Source organism: Neophocaena asiaeorientalis, unplaced genomic scaffold (genome assembly GCF_003031525.2).
Source record: "Neophocaena asiaeorientalis asiaeorientalis breed wild unplaced genomic scaffold, Neophocaena_asiaeorientalis_V1.1 scaffold129, whole genome shotgun sequence".
In the NCBI taxonomy this organism is placed as follows: Eukaryota; Metazoa; Chordata; class Mammalia; order Artiodactyla; family Phocoenidae; genus Neophocaena; species Neophocaena asiaeorientalis.
This window is the reverse complement of record NW_020172446.1, coordinates 9,444,145-9,471,250: the sequence shown is the minus strand read 5'-3', so window position 1 is coordinate 9,471,250 and position 27,106 is coordinate 9,444,145. Positions and strand designations below refer to the sequence as shown.

Genomic DNA, 27,106 nt, shown 5'->3' with positions numbered 1-27,106 from the left:
ATTTCCACCTCTTTGGTACTTCTCAACTGGACATAATTTTGCCCCCAAGGGGACACTGGCATGTGTCTGACGACATTTTTGGTTGCCACCACTGGGAGGAGGGGGAGAGACCACTGGTGTCTAGAGGTCAGAGATGCTGCTAAACATTGCCCCAGAGGGCAGTCCCCTACAACAAAGAATGATTCGGCTCAAAATGTCAATAGTGCAGTTTGAAAGATCCTGCCCTAAATTTACTGTGGTTTATGCCTTCACCACTCCAGTAGAAGCTACTCTCTGGCAAAGGTCACCATTGAGATTCTAGTTGCTAAATGCAAAAAAGGCCCTTATCTCGAGCTGGTGCAGCATTTATAACTGGTTAACAATGATTGCTTTGTAATACCCTTAACATCTGTACATTCTTTCTCCTAGTTTTCTCTTCCTACCTCTCTGAACAAACCTTTCTAATACCCTTTCCTAATTTCTGTCTCTTAAATATTTGCGCTCTCCCGGATTCCACTGTAAACCCTCTTCTCTTTTCAAAATACACACTTACATAAGAGCATATCAGGACCTCCCTGGTGGCACAGTGGTTAAGAATCCACTTGCCAATGCAGGGGGCACGGGTTGGAGCCCTGGTCCGGGAAGATTCCACATGCCACAGAGCAAGTAACTAAGCCCATGCGCCACAACTACTGAGCCTGCGCTCTAGAGCCCATGAGCCACAATTACTGAGGCCACGCGCCACAACTACTGAAGCCCGCGTGCCTAGAGCCCATGCTCTGCAACAAGAGAAGCCACTGCAATGAGAAGCCCGCGCACCACAACGAAGAGTAGCCCCTGCTCGCCACAACTAGAGAAAGCCCATGCACAGCAATGAAGACCCAACACACCCAAAAATAAATAAGTAAATAAATTTATTTTTTAAAAAAAGAGCCTATTAACTATGCCTGGTTTTAACCATTACCTGTATTCTGATGACTCCCAAAACTTTTATTCTGAAGTGCAGCTTATCTTCAGACCCACTATTTAATTGGATTAGACAAATACACTTACTGAGTGCTAGATAACACCCCCAAGGAAGTAATGGTTTAGCTGGGGAAGCAGACATTTAACTAGAATTACTATAACATCTGTAACAATGCAAGGATTTACAGGGTACAAAGCAACACTGAAAGGTACAAAGCAAGTGAGATATGTAAGAAAGGTATCAAAAATAAGTAAGATCGGGCTTCCCTGGTGGCGCAGTGGTTGGGAGTCCGCCTGCCAATGCACGGGACGCGGGTTCATGCCCCGGTCTGGGAGGATCCCACATGCCGCAGAGAGGCTGGGCCTGTGAGCCATGGCCGCTGGGCCTGCGCGTCCGGAGCCTGTGCTCCGCAACGGGAGAGGCCACAGCAGTGAGAGGCCCACGTAAAAAAAAAAAAAAAAAAAAAAAAAAAAAAAAGATCAATGGGAACAGCGTATTCTGGGAAGGGATGGTGAGCATTCCAAGCTAGGGAGGAGCATATATCCAGTCCTGGAGGAATGAAAGGCGAGGAATTAATAGGAAGGAAACTTGGCTTGGTATGATGGGAGGCGAAGTGCAAAGTCTAAGGCAACAGAACAGTAGCTGGGCTGGCTTATGAAGCAGACAGTCTCGTATGCCATGTTAACGTGCTCAGAGTCTCTCCGCTGGATGACAGTGTGTCACTAGAGGTTTAAATCAAGAGTGACAGAGTTTCACTTTACTAAGATTAATCAGATGGTAGTGAGGAGGATAACAAAGAGGGGACCAAAACGGGATTCAAGGCAACTAGTTAGAGAAGAATGATCCAGGCAGAAGATGATGGGGTCTGAAGCAAGGACAGGGGAATAGAGAGATGGGTATATACATTCAAGACATTTTCATGGTAAAATCAGTAGAATTTTGGGACCAGACTGGATTTAAGAGGATGTAGAAGATGACTTTCAGGTTGTGGGCTAAGGTTACTAGGTAGATAATGTGGGCAAATAAGGGCCAAGTAGTCTGGGGAGGAAGGGTAAGGGAGGGTAATAATGTTACCACAAAAGCCTCCCAAGAGAGACCATGTGTGAAAGGCAGAGAACATTTCTGTCCAGGAGAACAGGACTGACAGCGAATCCTCATCACTCTGCCATCTATAAAGCTCTTTCATCTTTCTTATTTATCTTTTTCATTTTGCATCCTCTCTTCTCTCTCCTGGGTTCACTTCCACTCCCATTTCTACCTAGTGAATCCTTCAGGTCCAAGCTTCTGTGTTACCATCTTCTGAGTCCTCCAAGACAGGCAGCCTGAGCACTTACTCTGTCCCACTCCCAGAGCAGCCTGTGACGCCTTCAGCACATCACGCTGTACTACAGTTTTGGTTTGTCATAGGCCTTTCTGGTAGACAAGAAACCACATAGCAAGGACTCTGCCTTCAACCTTGTATTCCCATATTTTGCCACAGAGTGAGCCCTGAATAAATATCTGTTGATTTATAAATAAATAAATTATAATGTTCAGATTCGGGCCGTATGCCTCTCTAGTTACAAACTTTCCCAAAATTCTTATCCTCTATTGACTCTAACTCTCACCATAACAGATGATTCTTATTTCTTTATTTTACCTGTATTTTCTCTCTAGTCCTGTATTTCCAAATGTCCATGGAATATTTCCAAATTAGTTGCCCTTCCTGACCTCATTATTTCTGTTAATGGCTCACTCCCTTATCCAAACAGCAACAAAGTCTTTTTTTTTTTTTTTTTTTTTTTGTGGTACGCGGGCCTCTCACTGTTGTGGCCTCTCCGGTTGCGGAGCACAGGCTCCGGACGCACAGGCTCAGCGGCCATGGCTCACGGGCCCAGCCGCTCCGCCGCATGTGGGATCTTCCTGGACCAGGGCACGAACCTGTGGCCCCTGCATTGGCAGGCAGACTCTCAACCACTGCGCCACCAGGGAAGCCCAGCAACAAAGTCTTGATCCTTCCTTTGTAGTATGTACTATGTTCATTTCTCCCTTGCATTACCACCCTAGTTCAAACTATTACAGACCTTAAACTAAGATTTGGAAGTTACTTTAAAAGTCTCTCTGCTCCAGTCCCTTTCCTAACTAATTGTTTTATCCTTCTCCTGTTTAGAAACCATCACTGGCTTCCTACTAACCTATTCCTACAGAAAAGACTCCACATCCCTTAACTAGGTATTTAACTCCTCCACATTTTCCCTGGACAGGAGCTTCCAGCTTTATCATGAGACGCTCCCTACCTGAATCTTCTGCTCTAGCCCCAAGTGTCTAATCATTGGACCTTAAACGACATTTGCACTTGCCTGTTTTCATACTTGACTTCATGCTACTTTTGTGACTAAAATGGTCTTACCCTTCCTTGATGCTTCATTTAATCCTGCTTTAAAGCCTTAAGTCTCATATGACATCAGTCCTTCCCTATGAAAATTTCCTTAACTTCTTCAGTCAGAATCATCTCTCCTTCCTCTGCGTTCTTATTATGCGCCACTAATGCAGTACGAGTCATTATCTTTCCATGGTTATGTATGTCTTTTCCCCACAACTGGGACATAAGATACCAGATAACCATGTCTAACCATCCCCATGGTGCCTTGTTCACATAAGATACACGATACAGATCTTCCTTGACTTACAGCGGGGTTACGTCCCAATAAACCCATTGTTAAGTTGACAATATTTTAAGTTGAAAATACATTTAATACAACCTACCTACCAAACATCATAGCTTAGCCTAGCCTACCTTAAATGTGCTCAGAACACTTACATTAGCCTACAGTTGGGCAAAATCATCTAACACAAAGCCTATTTTATAATAAAGTGTTGAATATCTCATGTAAGTTATTGAATACTGTACTGAAAGTGAGAAACAGAATGGCTGTAAGTATATCAGTTGTTTACCCTTGTGACCGTGTGGCTGACTGGAAGCTGTGCTAACTGCCCAGCGTCACAAGACAGTATCAACTGAATATCACTAGCACAGGAAAAGATCAAAATTAAAAATTTAAAGTACAGTTTCTACTGAATGCATACTGTTTTTGCACCATCGTAAAATCGTAAGTCTGACTAAGTTGGGGACCATCTGTGAATACTTTTTTGATTGACTATCCTTTGTGAACACAAATCCAGTCTTATCTTAAGTGATTATCCACGACTTCTATAGAACTTACCCAAATAAGATGAGGAAATGAAAAGTCAAATGATCTGTATCAACTTTCTCTTCAAAATATGCAAGCCAGCCTTGAAAGGCTGCAATACTTCCACAAACTCAAAAACATGGACCCCAAGTGCAACCATGACAATCTATACTGGAGCACAAGCTGGGCTTTCATTTCAGGTGGGTTACCTCCTCAGCTTACCTGTGCAACAGACTAACATATGTAAGGAAAGTCTCCCCGTTCTCATACAAGATGTACAGGGGGTAAGCCAATACTTCATCTTTGCCTTTTTGCCCAAATATGTTCTTCGGGACTGCTGACAACGGCCCAAAGTCAAATGCAACTGCTGTCTCTCCTAGAGATGCGGTGTAGGCCCTTCTGAAAAGAGATTTTAAAACCAACTGGTTGGAAACGAAAACAGAAATAAAATGTCCAATAACAGCAGGTGGGGATTGAATTTGTATTCAATGGAGTGATAAGACAAAAAATTGTGATTATGAAGAATGTTAAACAACATTGGAAAATTCTCATAAAATTCAATGAAAGTAGGCCATAAAATTATATAAAGTTGAAATATACAATCACATAAACAGTAAAAATACACACATACAGACATGCATAAACACAGAAAAGAAACAGGAAGAAAACACATAAAGATATCAACAGTTATCTCTAAGCAGTAGGAGGCATTCAGTCCACGAATATCTACTAAATATTACTAAGCACTCAGTGCCTGTGGTTCTGGGAAACATCAGTGACTTGAACAAAGGCCCCCCTCTAACGAGAGAGACGTCCACAGAGCCAGAATATGACGTTATGAAGAAAAATAAAGCAGGGGAAGAAAGTACTGATGGAGGTGCTGCTTTAGGTGATCTGGGGAAGACTCTGATAAGGTGCTATTTGAGCAAAGATTTGAAAGAAGTAAGGGAGCGAGTCTGTGGTCATGCAGAGAAGGAGCAGTTCAGGCAGAAGGAAGGACACAGGAAAAGACCAAGGAGGGCGGTGGCAGGAGTGTCTGAGGAATGGCAAGGAGGCTGAGTGGCTGGAGCTCAGAGCCTGGGCAGCGGGAGGACTGAGCTGGAGGGCTGCAGTCAGCGGGCAGAAATCAATGGAGTGCGGAGAGCAGGGAAGCAGAGTGAGCTCATTTATACCGAAAAGTAGCACTCTGATTGCTATGCTGAGGACAGACTACAGGAAATTTTAAAATATTTCATTTTCTTCTTAATACTTTTATTAGTTTTCCCAATTTTCCGCAACAAATTTATACTACCTTTATAATCAGGAAAGACGATAAAGCATGCTGTTTTTGTATTTTAAAATTTAGTATAGTTCGTTATTCAAAAAGATTCCAGTTTAACACAAGGTTAATGAATATGGTTAAAATAAAACCACAGTTTCATATAGCTGAGAAAGTCAGCATCATTCCAAGCTGTTATAGATACCATATCTTAGTTTCTTTATCACATGGAAAGGTATATGGTTTCAGGAGGCAAAAAATGAGGAATCCCAAAATCCAGAATAAAAGAACTGCCTGAGTTAAACTAAAAAATTAAGACAACGAATGGAAACAAAAAGACAAAGCAGTTATCTCAAAGAGACTTAAATACCAAGCCATCCAAACTTAACTGGAACTTAATAAATATAGTAATATTTCTAATAATGGTAGTAGGTATCAATTAATGAGTACTTTGTGCCATTCTAAGCACTTTTTATGCATGATCTCATTTATTCTGTACAATAATCCAATTAAGTGGTCACTACTTTTCATATTCATGGAATATACAGTCATGGAAATGATGCTTAGTGCAACTGAATAATTTGCCCAGATGCCACAGCTGACAAGCGGCAGAGCTGAGACTGGAACCCACCAGGTGTTGACGCCAGAGCCAGAGCTCTTAACTACTGCGTTTGCTCTACGGCCTCTCATCTGGACAGGGTGCCTGGCAAAGGAGGTTGGAAAGCAATGGAAACTCACTGCTGACACCAGAACAGGATCTATCAACTCGCAGAGGCAGGTATTTCCCCACTGTGGAGATGGCTGGATGCGAGGTTAAATAGCTGGTGCTATAAGACATTAAAATCATTTGACTGAAACTTTCAGTTGTGGGACTATTAAAGAGAATTAAAGTGGTCCCCAGGCTGGTGGCAACCTCTGACTCCTAGCAGAAGCAGATGAAATTCCTCTCTGGAGGAACACACCCCCAACTCAGGCTCTCAACATTTCAAAACATTAAGAGCAAGTAAACATAAGTTCACAACGAGAGATCAGCAATCACAGGAAGAAGCGACCATGATCATGGGGCAGGAGGAAGAACACACACCGATTTAGATCCCCACCTCCCCAGGGCTTCAGGTATTGAAACTGTCACATACAGAATAGCTGTATATAAAATATTCAAAGGAATAACAGTTAGAAAAACAAAAATAAAGAAGATTATTAGATATGACCATCATGGAGACATGAAAAGAACTAAATGGAACTTCCAGAAATATTGCTACTAAAGGCTTCTCCCTACATGCACACACTGTGGGTGATCATGTGTGGTAATCACTGGAAAGACTGATCAAGAGGCCAGAGGAATGGGGTTTGTAAGTTCAAAGGGTGATTCTGTCAGTGGTCAAAGTAGCCAGGAGCTTGCCCCTGTAGTGGGTAAGAAAACACAAAAGAAGCCAGGGTCACAGGAGAATCAGAAGGGCTCTCTACGTTCTGCTCCAGCTTCTGGGGTACTAGGTGCTGGGGGTCCAGCAATCTGCCCATCCACACTGAGTGAACAGCTGGCAGGCCTCCAGCCCAACACTCTCACCTTCCACCTTTTCTGTAACTTTGCAATATTATAATTCATTCTCTTATTCAAGATACAACAGGGAATAAATTTCAGCTATTCACATTTTTGAACTTTCTTGAAAAAAGACCAAGTTAGTAGTTATAGTGACATTCAGATTTGTAACTTCTCGTTACCTATTCATATCGCCTATTTTTGCTTATTTCTCACATTACCAAAAGCATGCTAAAGGCACCTTTGGAAAATCTTGCAATCTGCTAAAATTGCATTTATAATCCTGATAAACTAATTTTTAAAACTTTCATGACACAAATAAAAACTTACCCTTTATTGAGTATTAGACTTTCCTCTTCTGCTTCTGAAAGTACAATGACCTTAGTGGGTATCTGGGGCTCACGTAGAGAGTAAATCCTAGCAATCAAAAGAGAAGAAAGCCAGTACTTAAAATTCTTTTTCATTTCCCAAAGTTCCTCTTTCCTTTCCATCTAGTCAGTTTCTGAGAATTTTCCTACCAGTTATCACAACCATCTGCCAAAGATCTTGCTGTTACTGACAAAGTAGCCTACTTCATTTGTTCCATAACAACATAAGAGGAAGGTTTCCCCGGGGCATGAAGAAATGTTCTCTACTCTAAGCAAAATGCCTCATCAGCCTTCCCCAACCACCACACCTCAGTCCTTAGCCACATTCACCTTGTCTAGTCATCTCACTACTGCCTCTAAGTTTGCCAGCTTCCCTCCAGTTATACCCATCTGTCTCTGCCTATGAGGAACCCAATCTCATCAGGGAAGAAACCATTTCTCACTGGCCAGCTGGTAGGACTGTGGGTGACTTTTAGCCTGCAATTTGTACATATTTGTGTTATATAAAGACACAATGTCTTCCCTGCTTTCTCAAGAGGTTAGTATAAAACTAAAAGAATTTTTTTTACCAAAATCATTTTAAATTAAAATAAATTTGGGGGGAATTCCCTGGTGGTCCAGTGGCTAGCACTCTGCATTCTCACTGCCAGGGACCCGGGTTCGATCCCTGGCCGGGGAACTAAGATCCTGCAAGCCACACAGCGTGGCTAAAATAATAATAATAATAAAATTTCACAGCATATATGGCTATTGTTAAAAGGAGAAAAAAAATTTTAAAGGCCAGTAATATCATTATTAGAAATCCAAATCCCTCTTAAAGTCTTTATCAAGTTAATCACTTATTTTGTCTGATCCCACAAAGAATTTTTAAACTTAGTTTGTTCCATTATCAATAGAATGTCATTTAATAAATGTTTTTAATGAAAATTCGATCCAATTGAACACGCCATTCATTGTGGTCTTCCTAGCTGCCTACAAGCATTACTGACTTCAAAATACAAATAAGTCCTATAAATTGTAATGCAGAACAGTGAAAGGAAAAGTAAATGCAACAGGGCACTGAGTGGGAATTTCTTGTTGCCCTGAAACTGTCAATAGGGTCAAAGCTTAGGAAAAGAGAAGTGTTAAATACCCAATATTTTAAAAGGAATCTTTAATAACTGAGGCCAGATACCTCCTTTAGGGCTTAATGTGAGGAAGACCTAGACCTACACTATCTCCTCACAATCTCCTTTTCCAGCTTACAAAAGACAGAAGGTGTCAAGAGTCCTTAAGAGTATGGTACGATGTCTGGAATGTGAGGGTCCTCCTTCTTTCTTTACCCCCAACTGCAGAGCCAAATGGGTGGGTAGGAAAGGCCCTAAAAGAACCAGCCAGATTTAGGGGTACCTGTAATAAGGGGAAACGGGTATCTCATTTTCTAGCTGAATGCCAGATGTATTGTCAAAAACTACAGGCCACCAAGGCAAGGGAATACTTGGGTGATTCTGACATGTCATATCCTAGGGTTGGGGGCATGAGAACACTCTATGGTATCTACTCCAAATATGGAAATTTCTGAAGGAGGTAGGCTGGGACAACATAAGAAAGGACTATAGTGTAGTATGCCCAGTTCTGTAGCCCTTGGAGGGCAGGGAAAAAGACCTTGGCAGTTACCATGGCTCCATATGAAAAACCACAACGGTTAGGTCGAGAAGGCAGGAGATACCAAGTTTAGCGATATTCCATCTTGACAGAGGGTTCAGGGCATGGACAGTTGGTAGAGCCAATGGGAAGCAGAGCTCCTGAGTGATGGAGGGAGCTGAAGGCCAAACACTGCCCCTGAAAAAACCATACACTAATCTGTGCAGAGACTATCACATCAATGGAGGCCACTAGCACCTGAGGGAACTAGATTAAACCAGGAGGGATATGCCCCCTGCCCTTCACTGATGGATAACCAGTTAGGTAAGATGTATGCCTCAGCTAGCACACTCTCTTTACCCCACCATTGAGGAGTCAGACCCAGAGGAAGGAGGAACAGCTCTCCTCCTTACACTTCACCCCCTACCTCAAGGTGCTTGGGTAGAAAGAAGAGTCAAAGAGCAGATCATGCCCTCTCCACTCATTTCAGATCCCTCAAGGTCTGACCTGTGATAGGACCAGGATATAGTTTTGAAGTGGATTTGAGATCAGAGTTTTAAACTGAACAGACTAAGTTTTAATAACTAAAAGTAACCAGAAATCTATGAGATCTGTGTAAGAAGCCCTTAAAGGATCAACCATTCAGCAGTAAAAGATTTGGTAGAGCACAGTCAAAGCAGTCATTAGAAAAAATAAAACTGCAGGTATCTGTACATCAGTCAGTCACCCCAACAAACTTTTTACATAAGGCAGATCCAGAAAGTTAACTGATAATAGAGATCTCTGTAGGATTAGGGCATTTAATCATACAATGCAAAACCTGGAAGGGGCTTTAGTAAATGATCAGATGAAACCTGCTCATTTGACAAACTGGAAACTGAGGTGCCCAAGTTTTTAACATCCCAAAGACAGAAGTGACATTGGGACAAGAACTCAAATCTCTCAATTCCCAATTAAATTATCTTTCCCCTATGCTACATTACCTCCAAAAGAGTGACACAGTGAAAACAGCTTTAGGGAGATTATCTTAATAGGTCAGATTGGGAAAGCAGAGACTGGAGGTAGGACCAGTTGAGAGGGAATAACAGTAATTAAGGCACGTAAGTTAGGGCAGCTGGACGATTCTTACACGATTGAGAATGGGTAACAACAGCCATCAGATAAAGCTTTCCAACATCTACTGACCCATTTAGTGGTACTCTGAGCTATTAACTGGCAACCAGAAAGAGAATCTTCCTACTCACAAAGCTGTAAGAAAAAAATGTACCTTATTACATTGTCTGATGTTAACAGCACTATGTGGGGGTCCAGCATCTCACTTGGATACCAGGCAGCATGCTTTAGAGTCAGAGAGGTAGAACTGGTGAAAAATCTCTCAGCAACGGGAGTGGTGCTAAAATAAAGACAGCAATTTCCCAAAACTGGATGAAAAAGCTTCTAAAGGAAAACCTATCTTAACACTCTTTGCTCTTCTTTCCTTCAAATTCCTTTCTTATAAATCTTGCTGAGACAGCATTTAAAGCATCTACCAACCAACATCAAAGAATCAAAATTAAAATATTTTCTAAATTGTAGAGTATATTATACTGTACTTTACAAGTGATTTTAGATACAGTATCTTACTTGATCCTTTTAGTAACTTTGTAAGGAAACTACAAGGGCAGTTATTATCACTCCTATTGTGGAAATGAGGAAACAGAGATTTAAAAAGGAAACATTTTTAAGGAGGGCCAACCTATGAGTTGTGGAGCTAAAGATGGGTTTCTACCTTATATTCTTTTCAGATCTTTCAGACTCTCATTTTTCAGGATTAATTGGAAAAGAAAAAAATACAAAAATAAAACTTAGTTACACTTATGAGAAAACTGTCCGGCTCACAGTTAATAACTGCTTTTAAAACATCTTATTTCAACCTACTTGAAAAAACAGCCTGACTTCCAATGAGACAGCAATGTGATAATTTAGGCAGAATAAAAGTACAACCCCACATATACTGTAAACACTATTATCACGAGAAGCCAGTGTGCAGACCACCTGGAGTATGATGTCTCAATAGAAGCGGCATAAACATACCTTAAGAACCACTGGTCTTAAGCAATTTTTTGCACGTATTACAAAATTATACAGATAAACACTAAATGGAAATACAACTTACCTACAATTCACTGTTGATTTTCCACCTTCAAATTCAGAATTCTTCCCCCACCTTTTAGGTAATTCTAATATCATAAGTCCTTTTATTCCTATAAGTGCTACATGATGTTGTGCTGGACTTAACAAGACTTGATAGATTTCAAACAGGGGTGGATTTATGCAAAGCAATCTCTGAAAATTAAAGCAAACTAGTTAAAATAGTTAATTTTAATGCAAATATATACGGCAGTTACTTGAAAGCACAGTACCACTTTAGTTTTCTATAACTGTAGTTTAATGAAACATTCTGGGTAAGTACTAACACCTCAGCCATTACCTGATGAAATATTTTTTAACTATTTAGATTGGAATATTATATAAAATGCACCAGGTTTCCCTACTTTGACAAATACTACATATAATTCCCTTTTTACAATCAAACTCCAGACTACCACTTCAGCGTCAAATCTCCACCATTCCCCACTTGTACTTTATACTCCAATCAGATTAACTTGTATTTCTGGGAAATCATCATACTTTGTTATGTCTCTGTGTCTCTGTACAACTATTCTTCCTGCAATGCCCTCATTTTTCTTTTTTAGCTGGCTAAAACATTCTTGGAGACTCAGTTCCTATGCACTTTCCCCCCAAGAAAATATCCCTGACCTTGTGGCCAGGAACTAATGCATGTTTTCTGTACTCCTATAGCACACCCTAGGTAATTCTATAATAGTACTTATCACCCTGCATTCTAATTATCCTTTTACCTGCTCATCCCACACAACTAAGAATTACTTGAGCTCTGTGTCTTTCCTCTCTGTATCTTTGGCATAGTATATGGCATGTTGCTAACTAACTCTCAATATATGTATTAATGACCAGTCAAATGAAGAACTCGTAAGTACTAGTAAATGATAATTACTGTTATAAATAGTACAATAAGATAGAGAATGGCTTCCAGAGCTTCTGCAACTAAAATGCTGCTTTACCGAAGCAGATTTGACATTGAACAGTGATATTTTCAGGGGATTCTGTTAAGCTGTTTGTCTCATATGCCCTCAAAAAAAAAAAAAAAAATGTACTTCTATTTCTTCTCTCATGAGCATCTCAAATTCCCATTTTCTTTTCTTTCTATTTTCAGTAATAAACCATGAGATTACCAATGTATTGCTTACCCTTACGTATAGAGAATCACCCTAAATCAAAATCTTTTTAGACAAGACTGTTGAATATAATGTGATTTCAATTGTTCCTGATGTCTGTAAGTCTGAAGTTTCTTTGTTTTTGTTCTTAGCTGCCCTTTGCTGATTCTAATCAAACTGTTTTTTCTCCAGTCAGTGGTTCTTCCCTTCTTTTCCCATCTTCTCAATCTTCTTCCTATTTGATTCTAATGATCTACCTCAAATCAGACCACCTTTCTCCTGTTATGCATACAATCTAATCTAATTATCTAGGTCACCTGTGATAATCACATAATTTATGTGGGCTTTTTTTGGTTTGGTTTGTTTTTTTGTTTGATTTGGTTTGGTTTTTAAGGTTACTATTCATGTTTTCGTTTCACTGAAAGTTGCAATTCATGCTAAACTGCTTCCTTGTCTCTCTCTGACTTTTTGACATTTGGAGGACTGAAGGTCATTCAGACAGTTATCAGTATGTACTAAGGGTCTGTATGTTCCAAGCACACTGAAGTACTGGGGATACAAAACTAAGTAAGGTGGACACAGCCCCTGCCTTGGTGCTTGCACTCCAGAAAAGAAGTCAGACAATAAATTAACAAGTATAAATAATTTAATCATGACTGTGCTAAATTCTGCATAGCAATACAGCGTGCTATTGTTAATACTGTGTGCCGAGCGTCTAACACTTACTCTTATAAGCTGAAATTTTACAGTCAGTAGTTTGTGGGCTTGTGACCTGTTTTCAAAACTGCAAAAACAATGCCAGCACCTTATTCAAATCATTTTTCATCAGCAAGAATCAAACAACGGCACACGACATATGTATGCCATATGTTAGAAGGGGGGCCAAGTTTTCTTACTTTGTAATCTTTAAAAGACGCGAATCGGCTTATTACAAATAAACGCTTCCATAAAGCAATGTTTAACCACAAGAAGTCTGTAGTACTTTCTGATCACACCTACTTTCACATGCTGTTGGCTTCTCAAGAAGCCAGCAAAAATCCCTTTCAACTCTGGAGATGGCCCAATTTTTTGAAAGAGCTAACAGGGCATTCCTCCTCCATGTCAGGCACGAAGCTCGTTGCTTTCAAATCAACGACCCGACGTAATGCTCTCAACAACCCCAAGAGAAAGTTAGGACTGTCCCTATTATTTTATGAGCGTGACGTCATGACATCGGATTCTCGGGACCAACCTCCTAAAAAGAGCGAGTGCACCCACACTCTTAAGCCTCTTACCCCTGCTTTGTTTTTCTTCAGAGCACCTGCGCCACAGATGTTTTACTGTTACTCCATGGTCTCTCCCTTCCTCCCAGACCCCGCGAATTTAAGCATCTGGAGCGCAGGCGTTCCTATAACAGTATCCGGCGCAGTGTCAGAGTCAACGAACATATGCGGAAGGAGTGAAACATGCGTAGAGAGGGTTCAAAAGGTTCTGCGGCCACGCTACAGCGGATGAAAATGACTTTTCCAGTCGCAGCTGGACGCCCCCCAAAAGGACGTCTGCTCACCCTCGCATAGCACCCCTCCCAGCAGACGAAAAACAGCCAGGATGGGAAGGGGACGTAAACGCTACTTCAGATCCCAGCTGAGGGTCATTTTCCAGATCAGCCTGGCCGTACCTGGTACTGGGAGAGGGAGGACTCCTCACCGGCGCCGCTGGGGTCCCGAAGGCGCACGACTAAGAAGGAGCTGCCTTCTCCGTCCCATAAGAAGAGCTCTCCGCCGAGGCCCAAGACCAGGTTTCTCGTCAGCAAGTGCGGCGGCAGGGGCGGCGGCGAAGGCAATGATGAAGAAGCCGGCTTCTCGGCTGAGGCTGGGCTCTGGTTTTTCCGTCCTTCCCGGAGCCGCAAGAACACGGCATGGTCAGGGAGCCAGGCCTGCCACAGCTCACCTTCTCCGGCGGCTCCTTCGGCGGCCGCCATCTTGGCCCAACAGCTCTCGTCAGCCCAGTTGCTCAGCCCGCCGCTGAGGGCAGCCAATTCGCTTCCAGCCGTCCACTGCTTCGGCCAGTCATCGAGCAGGGAGCCCGGAAGCCCGAGCAGGGCTAGGGGAGGGGCGGGGCGAAGGTGAGGCCAGCCCATCAGGTAGCGTCATTGCCAAAGCAAAGCCAATCACCAGTCAAGCCTATTCTGAAGCCAAAGGGGGCGGGACGAGAAGTTCAACATGCCAGTGCCTGCTTAGAGAAAGCTTTGGGGTTGCGGGAAGTCTAGTAGCTGGGGGTAAACGGCCTGAGACCTGTGTATCAAATTGCTTATTGGACACCTCCACCTGGATAAACCTAAACATCTAAAACCTTCCCTCAAGACTTACCTCCCTCAATCCAGGTTGGGCAGACCTCACAAATGTCACTTCTTTTTGTTTGTTTTTTTGCGGTACGCGGGCCTCTCACTGTTGTGGCCTCTCCTGTAGTGGAGCACAGGCTCCGGACGCACACGCTCAGCGGCCATGGCTCACGGGCCCAGCCGCTCCGCGGCATGTGGGACCCTGCCGGACCGGGGCACGAACCCGTGTCCCCTGCATCGGCAGGCGGACTCTCAACCACTGCGCCACCAGGGAAGCCCATAAATGTCACTTCTTTAGTCACCCATTCTGGGATTGCCCAAGCCTGTCTCCGAGTGGGGCCGGCCGGAAGGACAACGCTTCCCAGAATTCCCTACGATCTGGTGCGACCAACACCCAGGAACTACAAGTCCCAGGATTCTGCACGCGCCCCGGGGGCGGGGCCTTCTGGCGGCGACTCCCGCGAAAAGGAGATGGCAGAGGGATCAGGGTCTCGGCGTCGCTCGCTGTATAAACTGGTGGGCTCGCCGCCTTGGAAAGAGGCTTTCAGGCAGGTGAGTGTGGGGTTTGGAAAGCCTTGGCCGGGCTGTCGTCACTCCCCTAGTCCGTCCCGGCAACCGCTCTCCTCCGTGCTTTTCTCTCAGCCCAGCCGGGTGAAGCAGGTGTTCGTGGAGGTGGACCTGGAACCTGAGCCTCTCGCCTGTAGGTCCGGGCCTCGGCCACCGCCCGGCCACTTCCTGGAGTTTGTGTGCCTTTGGGTGTGGCATTGCCCGGGCCGGGCCGGCCCGGGCCCAGGAAGCCTTCCTTTTGGACTCGGGTTTGCTTTCAGTGTGAAGTGTGATCGCGACCGCACCGCTACATCTCTACGGTGGCACCACCATCACCCGCTGATGTCGGGTTGGTGGACACCAGAGAGGCACCTTGTACACTCACCGCAAGCGAGAGAGACGTTATGTCTATTCCACAGAGGAATAGAATAATTAGACATTATTTCTAATCCCGGAAATTATTTCTCTTCCTATTCCAAACTATTTCTTCTGAGCCTCCGTCACTAAGTCTTAGCAGGGTTGTAGCCTACGGTCAGTTCTGACCTATCCTGAGCTCAGTCTGGTTCCTGTAAGTACTATGGCCTGTCTTTCCAGTAATCTCTGAAGTAGTGGATATATCCCAGGAAAATAATCTGATGCTAGAAATGACTGTCGACAGCAGGATTTCTCAATCCTGGTTCTTGACATTTTGAAGACGATAGTTCTTTGTTTTGGGGTGCTGTTCTAGGATTGTAGAATGTTTAGCAGCCTCCCTGGCCTCTACTTACTAGATGTCAATAATCCTACAGCTAGAGCTGTGACAACCAAAAATGTCTCCAGTCATTGCCACATGTCCCCTAGGGGACAAGATTGCCTGAAGTTGAGAAACATCGTACAGGATGGCGGCTACCAGCATCATATCGAGATTAGCAAGAATTAGGAAGCGGGACTTCCTGGTGGCGCAGTGGTTAAGAATCCGCTTGCCACTGCAGGGGACATGGGTTCAAGCCCTGGTCCTGGAAGATGCCACAGAGCAGCTAAGCCCGTGGACCACAACTACTGAGCCTACGCACTAGAGCCCGTGAGACACAACTACTGAGCACACGTGCCACAACTACTGAAGCCCATGTGCCTAGAGCCCATGCTCTGCAACCAGAGAAGCCACCACAACGGGAAGCCCATGCACCGCAACGAAGAGTAGCCCCCGCTCACCACAACTAGAGAAAGCCAGTGTGCAGCAATGAAGACCCAATGCAGCCAAAAATAAATAAATTAAATAAATAAGTTTATTTAAAAACAAAAACAAAACACAAAAAAAAGAATTAGGAAGCAACCTAAGTGTCCTGTTAGCACGGTGGATGCTGCGCTATTATCACCCAACCATTAAGCAAGCTAGCATTAAAGATAGACTATGAAATATGTCAATCTGGAAATACGTGACCCAAGCATTGTAATTTCACCCATCTACACGTGGATAAGGGCTGGAGAGGAAGGTGCCAAAATAACAATAGTTGGGATTAGAGTTGAAATTTTGTGTCTATAAAATTCCTTTAATGTTTTAACAACTAATCTAAGAGGTGTTTTTTGTTTGTTTGTTTTTGACTGAATTGCCTTTTCTGCCCCCTCACCTCTTTCTCCTTCTTCCAAGGGATGCCTGGAGAGAATGAGAAACAGCCGGGACAGGCTCCTAAACAAATATCGCCAGGCTGGAGGCAATATGTCAGGAGGAGCTCAGAACACCTTTCTAGTGCAGGAGGTGATGGAAGAAGAGTGGAATGCTTTGCGGTCGGTGGAGAGCCGGCCAGAGGCCTTGGCTCAGGTCAGGCTGGGATATGTGTTTTTAGCACCAAGGATGCCAGTGTCCTCTCTCTGCCTGTTTCCCCAAGTCCTCTAAACCCATCCACCCTCCAGCCCCCAATCAGGATTCTAACGGCCTCTCACCCAGGTTCTTCTACCTTTAACGTTAGACTCTTCTAGATTAATTAATGGTTCATAAATACCAGGCTGTCGACCTGCTGCATCATTGCATCATAATCACTTCTGAAACTGAAAAGAAAGAAATTTCACTCATTGGCTGCACCCCTGGAGCTTTTGATTCAGTAGGCCTGAGCCAGGAATCTCTCTTTTTAAAAAGGTCTCCAGGAACTTTCTTGTTCTAATCTCAGGCAGGGTTAGGAACTGGGTGTGGATAGGAGACCATTTACCACGTATCAGGAAGAGCACTGGATTGGAAGTCAGTAGTTCTGGAATTCTGATCCTGGTTTTGCTGTTGACTCTTAACTCTGCCTCTTTGAGCTCTGGTTTTCCCATTTGTAGGATGAAGAAGATAATGTTGTCGGTATTGTGAGGACAGTATAAGAAACATGTGGGAAACTGCTTTGAGAACATCGAGCCTCTCTGTAATAAAGAGGCGTTATTTGGTGCCTTCTATGTGTCCCACATTGTGCCAAATGTCTGAGTTACATAATCACAGTGAGTGCGTACAATAACCCTCTCAGGTGGCTTTTATTCCCACTTTACAGAGGCCTGAAATGAGGTTGACAGAGGTTAGGAACTTTCTAATGGTCACAGAGCTTTAGCAGAGCCATATACTTAGCTGCTACCCTATACCGTCTCCCCCAAATGTGGTACCATTATTTTGTCACTGGCTGGTTTAATCATCTGTTGATGCTTTTCTCAGCGTGGCCACATTACCGCATTGTCGGCACATTCTACAGAAGGACTGGGTTGATTTCCTCAGTTAAATCTGTGTTCTTCAAGCCAGCCTCCAAGTGTGAATCACTGTGGGTCTTGTCAGCTGATCATAACTTCAAACCTCTGCTGACCCTACTTTCTCTTGCAGTTGGAGGAGCCGCTGGACCTGGCCGTGCTGGAGGAAATCCAACAGGAGCTGATTGATCAAGGTGAAGTCTAAGAATAGTTCTTCCTGCCTATATCTCTAGCTGCTCTAATGCTGATGCTTTTTTCTGAACAGAATGTTTTTAACTCATTATTTCCATCTTCAGTCGAGTGTCTAGAAGTCTCTTTTTCCTCTAAGGTCTTGGCTGTCTGTCTTCCCAATAATAATAGTCATTGTTTCCAGACCTTGTGCTCAGACCTCTCCTTCCACGCTATGGTTCTCTCCTTATGATGCCCCTACCAGGTAGCGTGAGACAGAAGAGAGTGGTGTCTTACACAGGTTGCACAGCTGGTGGTGGAGTTGGGAAGTAAAATCAGTGTTGTGAATCCAGTTCCCGTGTCTATTCTATCGACAGTACCTCTCTGTTAATAGATGAGTAGTAATCCTGTCACCTTACAGGATAGTGCATGATCAGATCTCTTGCGCTACCTAATTTAAGTACCTTCTCTTGTATCTTTTCTTTACTGACTCCCCAGGGTCTTGTGAGCGCCCCCTTCCTGCGGAATCGTAGCACCACAGAGTGCATAATTTAGCACCTTACATAATTAAGTCATTCATCTCACATAGCCCTATCTTGATTAGGCTTAGTTTTTATCATCTGTTAGAGATCACAGTCTCGACTCGGTAAAACTACAAAACTATTTGTAGGCTTAAATAATATGTGTAGACTTCGAGCAGTGCCTGGCATACAGGAAGTTTTCAATACACAATAGCTATTATCTTGAGGACGGAAGAGCATGAACTCTTGGCCTAGACTGCTAAGATTCACTTCTCAGCTTTACCACTTTAACTTGTGTGGCACCGGGCAAAGCACTTAATCTCCCTGTGCCTGTTTCTTCATCTTCAAAATAAGGAAGTAGTAGTGAAGAAGTTAATATATATAAAGAACTTAAAACAGCATTTGACACATAGCGCTATGCAAACTTTAGTTATTATGATTGGCGTGTTGACTCCAGTTAGACTGTATATTCCTTGATTTTAATTCTTTTTTTTCTTTTTAATTGATTTTCTCTTTACCCTCGCCTGCAAAACCTATCTTAGTGGTGAAACACAGGACTCACTAAATATTTCTCTTGGGGTATATTGGATTTAAAAACCTGCAGTGATAAGAATTTGCTGTGTTCTGCCATACTCAGTCATAAGGAACCCTCTAGAATAGAGGTTGGCAAACTTTCTGTGAGGGGCCACATAGTAAACATTCAGACTATTGCAGCTACTTAGTTCTGCTGTTGTAGTGTGAAAACAGCTATAGCCCACACATAAACCAAATGAGCGTGGCTGTTCCATTACAACTTTACTTAAAAAATGGAAGGTGGGGGACTTCCCTGGCGGTCCAGTGGTTAAGACGCCATGCTTCCACTGCAGGGGCACGGGTTCAATCCCTGGTCGGGAAACTAAGATCCTGCATGCCCTGTGACATGGCCAAAAATGCTTTAAAAATTAAAAACGTTAGGTGGGCTGGAACGGCCTGTGGGCTGTGGTTTGCTGACCCCTGCTCCGAAGCCTAGATGGTGAGCTCATCAAGAGCAGGGACCAGCCTTCTTCATCTTTGTACCCCAGGCCTACTAAGTACTAGGGCTTGTTGCATGTTTGCTACACACGTTCTGAACAACCCAGAGCCTGAGTCTGTGGACACTGGCGAACAGCTCACCTTAGACTCAGCCAGGTGGGCCTGGCGTCTGAAGCCGTCAGCGTCCGCGTTCTCCAGCCACCCCTGGGACCCTGCCACTCTTCATCTCTGCCCCTGTGGCCTCTGGAGATGGGTGTGAAAGTTGTCTCTTTGTCTGTTAGCCTCATCACTTCACAAGGAGAGGACAGACAGGAGGGGAAAGATCCAACAAGATGAAGCCTGGGCAGTAGTTAGTGATTGGTTGTGTGATTTTACCCGCATTTTTCTCTTGTGTGGATGGTGCCTTTGAAAGTGAAGCTTAGCACTCAGGACAGGGCGACCCAGGTGACGTGCGGTGAAACACGCCGGCTGTCCTTTGCCTTGCAGAACAGTCCATCATCAGTGAGTACGAGAAGAGCTTGCAGTTTGATGAAAAGTGTCTCAGCGTCATGCTGGCTGAGTGGGAAGCAAACTCCCTCATCTGTCCTGTGTGTACAAAGTAAGAGTTTTCACAACCTTTTCAGCATTATTTGTTCCCACCCCACACTCCAAGGTGAGTGGAATTTCCCCCCAAATCTGTTATCTGGGAAGGTTGGGGGATCCAGGTCTGCTGGCCGTAATGCTCTGGGATCCCAATTCTGCTTCCAGGTACAATCTGAGAATAGCAAGCGGTGTGGTCATGTGTCAGTGTGGCCTGTACATCCCATCTCATGTGAGTGTTCCTCACACAGATCGTGTCACCTCTGCACACATCTCTTCCCAACTTCATGTTCAGTTCACACTGGTAGCTTGCAGTCATCCATGGTGAGAATACAGACAGCATATCCGTGAGGTACTTATCAAGGTACCGCTGCTTAAGAGCTTTATAGAAAGCCCAGTTTAGAATTGGAAACACTTGTATCTGATTTACATAAAATTTCTCCATATATGAAGACACAGCTGTATTCAGAATTTTAAGTGTCAGTGGTCTTAAAATATAGGAGCCCTCTTACCTGACATGATGTGGCTAAAAGTTTGCCAGTTCGTTGAAGTGGTAAGCTATACAAATGAAACATTTTATAGGAAGTTTTAAACATATACACTTATTTGCCAGTCCTTGAGCGAGGCTCTGCTGATTGGAGAGCTGAGGTTTTTTTGTTTTTGCTTTTTATAAACTGCTCTTAAAGCGCATAGTCTAGCATTTCCTGTTTTGTTTCTGTAAGTGCATCAAGAAGCTGAGTGCACTTCAGGATTTTTCCTCCCCATCTTTTACCTAATTCAACACCTTTTCTTTTTAGGGACTCATCTTTTTGACTGTTTCTTCAATATTCCACTTATCACAAAAACATAACTGTTTCATTCTCTTATTTCATTGGTTTACAAAGTAGATAATTAAGTCAGTCAGTTACAATAGCAAGTTCAGTTAGCACAGAGGTAGGACCAAGCAGCACTGGCTCTTGGTAAGGATACACTTGGCTGGGAAGCCTCCCAGCCCTGGACGTTCCTGGTGCGGTGAGCATCAATCAGTGTTCAGGGCAGGAGTGGAGAGCGCTGGTCCATCGGAGAGGCGGTCAGGTGGACGTTATTTAAGAGATCCCCTCAGCACGATCGTGAGCGTTTCTAAAGGTCCGAGAGATCAGGGCATCACAGCAAGCCAGTTACAGGATGGTGTGAGGAATCGGGATTTTCGGCCTGTTGACTATGAGACGACTAAGGTTAGCCTGTAGTTTAACTTTTCTGTTTTTCAGTCTCCAGAGGTGACAGAGCAGAAGTTTCGCGCCTGTTTAGAAGACAGCGTGAATGAGCACGGTGCATGTTGTCCCCACATGCCGGCATTTTCGGTCACTGAAGGAACAGAGGAAAAGCCCAGTCTTCTCATGAGCTGTCTGGTACGCCTCCCACAGGAGCCAGTGGTAAAAGCGGGTCGGTGGTTGGTTTCATTCCCACCCTGGTAGAAATAGCTTACAAAGAGGTAAATGTTTAAAAATGCAGTTTATTCTCTGAGGAACTTTACTTGCATAGAAAAGTGAAGTCACTTCAGTTAAAAAGGCCAGTCATTCCCCGAAAGGGGAGGGACAGAGGCAGCCCAGCTCGTGGAAGGAGCAGCATAAATGTCATTACTGGTTGCCACTTTTAACCACATACTGAGATTGCTTTTGTGACTGGAATATAATTGAAGCTAACTTTTTTCTATTTAAATTCAGGCTTGTGATACTTGGGCTGTGATCCTCTAGAGCCAACCCTGATGCACACGATCTACTGGGTTGGAAACAAGTTCTGTCTTGAGAAAGGGGCCTTGTAAATACAAATCTTTCACTTATAACTTATTTTGTATTAAAACGTTTCAAAGTTTTCTCTGCTCTTTGTGTTTCGTAATGCTGGTTGAAAGGGAAGGAGTAGAAATAGAAAAGACCAATCACCTTGGAGATTTTATTGTCCATCATTTTGTTATACAAAAATCTAGAAATAACAGGTTTGTAGAGAATAAATGGTAAATCAGAGGCAACAGAAATAAGTTAATATTGAATTATTTTCCATGATATTGGGATGAAAACCATTTCAAAGCATGTGGGTCTGGCTTCAGAGTAGGTGTTGTTCACTGGCCAAAGCCTGCCATCAAATTAAGGTGTTTGGCAGCTTGTCTTCTCTATTGGCTTTTGACAAAACCTTTGAGGTCTTCGAGAAAAGTAATGTACTCCTGGTGCTCCAAGGCTGTGCTGAGCTCTACCAACTCATCAGCGAAAGTGTTGTCCACCCCTCGGTCCGCAAGGAAATCCATTAGGTGGTCGTATAAGCCCTAAAAGGAGAAACATTGGTTAAAAAAAAAAAAGAAGGCACCCGAGACACTTATTAAGATGCTTCTTTGTGTGGCCTTGGACTAGACCCTCCCCTGCAAGGCCCAAGGGCACCATCACCTTATCGAGCACTCACCCAGTCCAGGGAATCTGTGCTGAGCGTGTAATTCGTGTCCTTCCAGTCAGAATCGCCAGTGGACTGAAAGCTCACTTCCTTGATGGAGAAAATGTCACTCTGGTCCTCCTCTTCTTGTCCAATCTGACAAGAGACAATATTTGGGGAAAACTGAAAGGTTTCCCAGGACAAGCCAGACTCGTGCAAAGAAAAGGGACTATTTATAGCTTGAAACTCAGATTTTAACCTTGCTCCCTCACCACCCCCACCCCAGTCTTCCCAGTTTTGCTGGTCTAAGCTAGAAAATGTTAGGATCAGCTAAATGGGACCAGGAAGGTCCCCGGAGGCCCTCCTTGTCCCCAGGGCTGCCAGCACTCCACTCTACATACCTCATCTTCTGGAAAGTGACAGTCCAGCACAAGGGCCTTGTTGCTACCATCCTTTACAACTTCAACCACAAAATTGGGAGTGGACGTCAATTCAGGCTGGGGAAACAAGAACGAGTCAGTAAATGTCTCTGTTGGCAGGGGTCTGGACCGAAGGTCTCAGTTCAGGGGGTCTGATGGCCACTGCTACGCTATGGTGTTCCCAAATAAGGAGCCTAGGATCTTTTAACACAGAGTATTAAAGCCATGTACCAGCTTGTTCAGACAGACTGGGCTGAACCCACCCTGTGGATCCTTTCTAGAGTTGTAGACTATGTTTTGGATGGCAGAGTATCATATATTAAGTACAGCATTTCACTTGTATTAGCCACGCTACTTGTTTAAAGAACATACAAGGTTACATATTAGAACCTAATACGTACTAGGTTCTAACCTAATTCTACAAGGTTAGAATCAGGAAATCTGAACTCCAGCCCCAGCGAGAGTGCCAATTAACTTAAATCTTCCTGGGCCTTTTTCTACATCCATACACTACAAAGCTGGCCTAAAGCTCCAAAATCCCTTCCCAGCTGTTTCGGGATCTTCCTCTATTACAGCCCAGGACCAGAGGCTGGTGCCTCTGGCTAAAGCACAGCAACCCCCGCTTTGAGGGTGAGCCAGCCAGTGTGTGTGTTGGGGGCGGGGCGGTCCTAGTGCTGGGCCAGCGCTCCAGGGAGCTGAGCTGGGTCGTGAGACAATACCATGCCAACCCAGCCAGAAAGCCTGGGGACCCTGTGGCCCTCACACTGGCTGGTTTCTAGGCTGGGCACACTGCTTCCTAAAATGTCTGAAGACTGAGCACCATCCAGGTCCAAGCAAGAAGGGCAGCACCTTAAGGTGAAGTCTCTGACGCCCCTGCCTGGTGTTTATCACCAGCCTGGGACGTGTGAGAGCACTCCTCACTTGGAAACACTCCAAGTGATAATTTACCCCCTGATCATGGGAAGGGTTAAGACAGTTTCAATTCCTCCCTATTAAGTGAACACAGGGCAAATTATAAAGCCTAAGCCTAAAGGTAACAATTTACTTCGCCCCTGGGAAAGAAAAGGGGCCACACAGTTCTGGTGCTCCACAAGAAAAGGCCCGAGGATGGCTGTCCTTCGCCTTCTCTCCTAGTGCTAAGAGAATTTAAACGACACAAAAACCAATGCTCCTCCTGCAAGCCCCCAGAACAGCCCGTGGGAAGGCGGCGGCACAGGCTGGTCACAGTGTTACAGACTTGCCTCCTGTTCTTCAACCTTCTGCCCTTCAGAGGGCCCCTCCTCCCCATCATACGCGGGTGGGATGCTGTTGTTAATGTTGAAAGTGACGGTGACCCTAGAAAGGCAAGAGAAAACACAACAGAGGATGTCCTCTTAACTGAGTAGATACTGAGGCTTGCTACAGTTAAAGACGCTGCTGAAACAATGCACCTCTGATCTGCAGAACTTCCAAAATGCAGGTGCCTGCATCCCACCCACAGATAGATTCAGCAGGTCTGAAGTGGGCCTACTATGTGTTGGCTGCTGGAAGTCAGTTAGGCACTTGTTCCTCAGCTGAACAGTCATGTGTGGGCTCCTGTCACCAGGCCAGCATCCAGGGCTCACTGCCAACCTGTGTCCACTGGCCACCTCCTGGCCACAGCCAACTGACACTGCCACCCTCGTCTTTCAAGGGCACCTTCCAGTGCTGAGCAGCTGAGAAGCTGGGGGCAGGGGGCAGAAGCCTCCTTTAAAAGCTTTTCTCCATTAGAAGAAAATCTGCCCGAGAGGAAGGGAAGAAGGAGCGCTGGAGGGCTGTGGCATCAGCTGAGGATGGGGAGCAGCCCCGGCCCCATGGAGGGGGGCCTCACAAAGAGCAACACTTGCTGGGGAGCTCCCTGGTGGTCCGGTGGTTAGGACTCAACGCTTTCCCTGCCGTGGCCTGGGTTCAATCCCTGGATGGGGAACTAGGATCCTGCAAGACACAGGGCACCGCCAAAAAAATAAAAGAGCATGCTGCAGGACAGGCTCATTCCTCAGAGCAGTTGTGGGAAGTTTTATAATCACAAAGCAGGCCACAAACACCAACTAATGACGATCTTCAGTTGCAAGAACCTTCACCTGACGTATCACGTTCCAAAATTTGAATCTAAAGTTGAGAGATGTGGAACGAGCACTGCTGGGTTGCAGACCCAGCAGACCCCTCTGGAGCTGTGCTAACTGGCTGCCTTGCCGGTTTGAGGTTTGAGGTTCAGCCACAAAATCTGTCTAATCTGCAACAGTGCGGACCAAGCTGACGCCTGGGCACAGAAATGCAGTTATGTTCATTAGAACATTACTTATAATGGCCCCAAACTGCCTACGACCTACCCCAGGAAAGTGGTTTAGGTCACGTTACAGAATACATGATTGACCTATGAAGGGAAAAACACTACACCACCAAAACAAAACAAAAAACCCAGAACCCTACTTCACAGCATATACAAAAATTCACTCAAGGTAGATCACAAACAGCTTTCGCAGGTCAAAGTCTTCCCATCTTTCTCATCGTGACCCTTACTACACGGCAAGCCCACCCTTATCTTGCTTTCTCAACTATAAACAGCAGGAGCTTTGTTTTCCTCAGCCAGAGCCTGTAGTATAGTAAGTCAGCATTGCAAATCTGAGATTCTGTCGGTGCTGTCAGAATTTCTGAATTTGCGTGCATAGATTTAGGCAAGGTATACCCTCCCTCACCAGCAAGGGTTTAAGTGACTGACGCCTCTACTGGTCCAGTAGGCTCCCAGTGACTTGGCTTCGGTGCTACTTGCTTACCATCTCCGTATGAACTACCACAGCACATAAGTGTGCAGTGAATGAACGACCTGGAGCTTACGAAATTATCCAAATGAATCCTACGATCTCTCGGAAACCACATGTCTGTTAAGTACCTGCCTTAACTAAAAGCTCTTGTGGATAAGTCAGGGCAGGTCCTGCAGGGTCATGGATTTGGTTCCCTGGAGTCCATAGGCCCCTGGTACTTACCTTTCTCCAGCAACTTTCTGCACTAATTTGGCTTCTGTCCCATTCACCTCCAGCTCCCAACCTCCAGACATCTTGGGAAGAGACTTATACTTCTGTATCTTCTTTTCCTCCTTAATCTCATCATTGAGGAATTGAACAAAAGCTTTGTCCCCTACAATGGAAATAAGTTACAGAAAGAGCCAATCAGTCTAAAACGGGAAATGACCCAGGTTACTACAACCAGAGACCTGTATTTGGGCTGTTTCTAATACTTCTGCTATTAACGGTGGCTCTGGGAACTTAACCCAACTCATATCCATTAAGCCTCAGTTTCCTCATCTGTAAAAATGCTGTAAGCTATCAGTGGGAAGCTGAGCTCGCATTCTGGTAAAGTGATTCCCAACAATGAACTCCTTAAAACGTTTCAAAATAAAGTAAGAAAAATTCGCCATTACTCTCTTTCACTTGCCAACAGACAACACCACGCTACTCCCAACCGCGACCTTGGGCTTTCGCAAAGTTCCATTTTCGAGAGACTGAGAATACAGTCGGCCTCCAGGGCTTTACAGCATCTCTCCCCGCAGAGTAAAACAGAGGTGGGGGAAGACGGGAAACGCGATCACGCGTGGGTTTAACCCGCTGGTCGCCGATCAGTGGGAGAATGTTCTGGACTTCAGGGGTGGTTCCGGGCTGTCCACGCGTGGTCTACACTTCCTCGTCCCGGACTCCCCACCCCACCCAGGCCCTGGCCCCTCACGCCCCCGGCCCACGTGCACGAGTCTTACCTTCGGTGTGCAGTCCGCCGCAGCCGCAGCCGCAGCCGCAGGGCCCCCAAGGCCGCAGGAGACCGGGCAACTGCACCGACCCCGCGCGCACGCTCAGCAGCCCAAAGGGCCGGGCGCACGGCCTAGACGCGGGCTGCAGCAGCGGCAGGGAGGGCGCGGCGGCGCGGATGCCAGCGACAGCGGTGCACAGGACGCGGGGCACGCAGCGCAGCAGCGGCAGCATTTCTGCAGCGGAGGCAGAGGCGGCGGCGGACACGTGCGGATACGAAAGACAACTCTCGGCAAGAGCGACGACTCTTCGCCACTGCGCCCCCTAGATCTAGGGCCGCCGCCGGAAGGCCCGCTCCCTCCCCGGGAAGTGCTTCCGCGCCGCCGCTTTGCAGACCGAAGGCACAGCGGGCGGGAATGCGCCCTCTGCTGGTGGCCTCCGGTGTGGCCTCCCGGGGAGGCCTGGAATCCGATTCCTGAACTTCTTTAGCTGATTCGGCTTGAGTCTGGTGTCCCAGGCTTG

The 27,106-nt window shown here is 45.1% G+C and overlaps 3 protein-coding genes across 5 annotated transcripts in view; 1 reads left to right on the top strand and 2 right to left on the bottom strand.

Annotated features, from left to right (window-relative positions):
- The window catches only part of NUP88 (nucleoporin 88), a 30,647-nt gene extending 15,979 nt beyond the window's left edge, over window positions 1–14,668 (bottom strand). Inside the window, exons 1-6 of the mRNA XM_024734285.1 lie at window positions 14,529–14,668; window positions 13,838–14,347; window positions 11,061–11,230; window positions 10,173–10,298; window positions 7,245–7,331; window positions 4,339–4,515 (exon numbers count right to left, since the gene is read on the bottom strand). Of these exons, the coding sequence (XP_024590053.1) occupies window positions 4,339–4,515; window positions 7,245–7,331; window positions 10,173–10,298; window positions 11,061–11,230; window positions 13,838–14,299 (1,022 nt within the window). The 5' untranslated portion in view covers window positions 14,300–14,347; window positions 14,529–14,668. The remainder of the gene's footprint in view (window positions 1–4,338; window positions 4,516–7,244; window positions 7,332–10,172; window positions 10,299–11,060; window positions 11,231–13,837; window positions 14,348–14,528) is intronic.
- RPAIN (RPA interacting protein) lies at window positions 14,538–21,872 on the top strand. Of its 3 annotated transcripts, none has more exons than XM_024734308.1 (7): window positions 14,538–15,052; window positions 16,674–16,844; window positions 17,868–17,928; window positions 19,921–20,032; window positions 20,182–20,245; window positions 21,261–21,401; window positions 21,717–21,872. In XM_024734308.1, the coding sequence occupies exons 1-7, from the start codon at window positions 14,561–14,563 to the stop codon at window positions 21,744–21,746; spliced, it is 1,071 nt and encodes a 356-aa protein (XP_024590076.1). In that variant the 5' UTR covers window positions 14,538–14,560; the 3' UTR covers window positions 21,747–21,872. The 3 variants fall into 3 exon arrangements, with proteins under 3 accessions (XP_024590076.1, XP_024590080.1, XP_024590066.1); XM_024734312.1 differs by having other exon boundaries at window positions 16,674–16,781; window positions 21,717–21,865; XM_024734298.1 differs by lacking the exon at window positions 21,717–21,872 and having other exon boundaries at window positions 21,261–21,709.
- A 56-nt stretch (window positions 21,873–21,928) lies between these two features.
- C1QBP (complement C1q binding protein) lies at window positions 21,929–26,937 on the bottom strand. Its single transcript, XM_024734322.1, has 6 exons — window positions 26,596–26,937; window positions 25,832–25,982; window positions 24,071–24,164; window positions 22,812–22,907; window positions 22,444–22,566; window positions 21,929–22,309 (listed from the first exon to the last, which is right to left on the bottom strand). Exons 1-6 carry the CDS (start codon window positions 26,816–26,818, stop codon window positions 22,160–22,162), a joined length of 837 nt encoding a protein of 278 aa, XP_024590090.1. The 5' UTR covers window positions 26,819–26,937; the 3' UTR covers window positions 21,929–22,159.
- Between the last annotated feature and the right edge of the window lie 169 nt (window positions 26,938–27,106).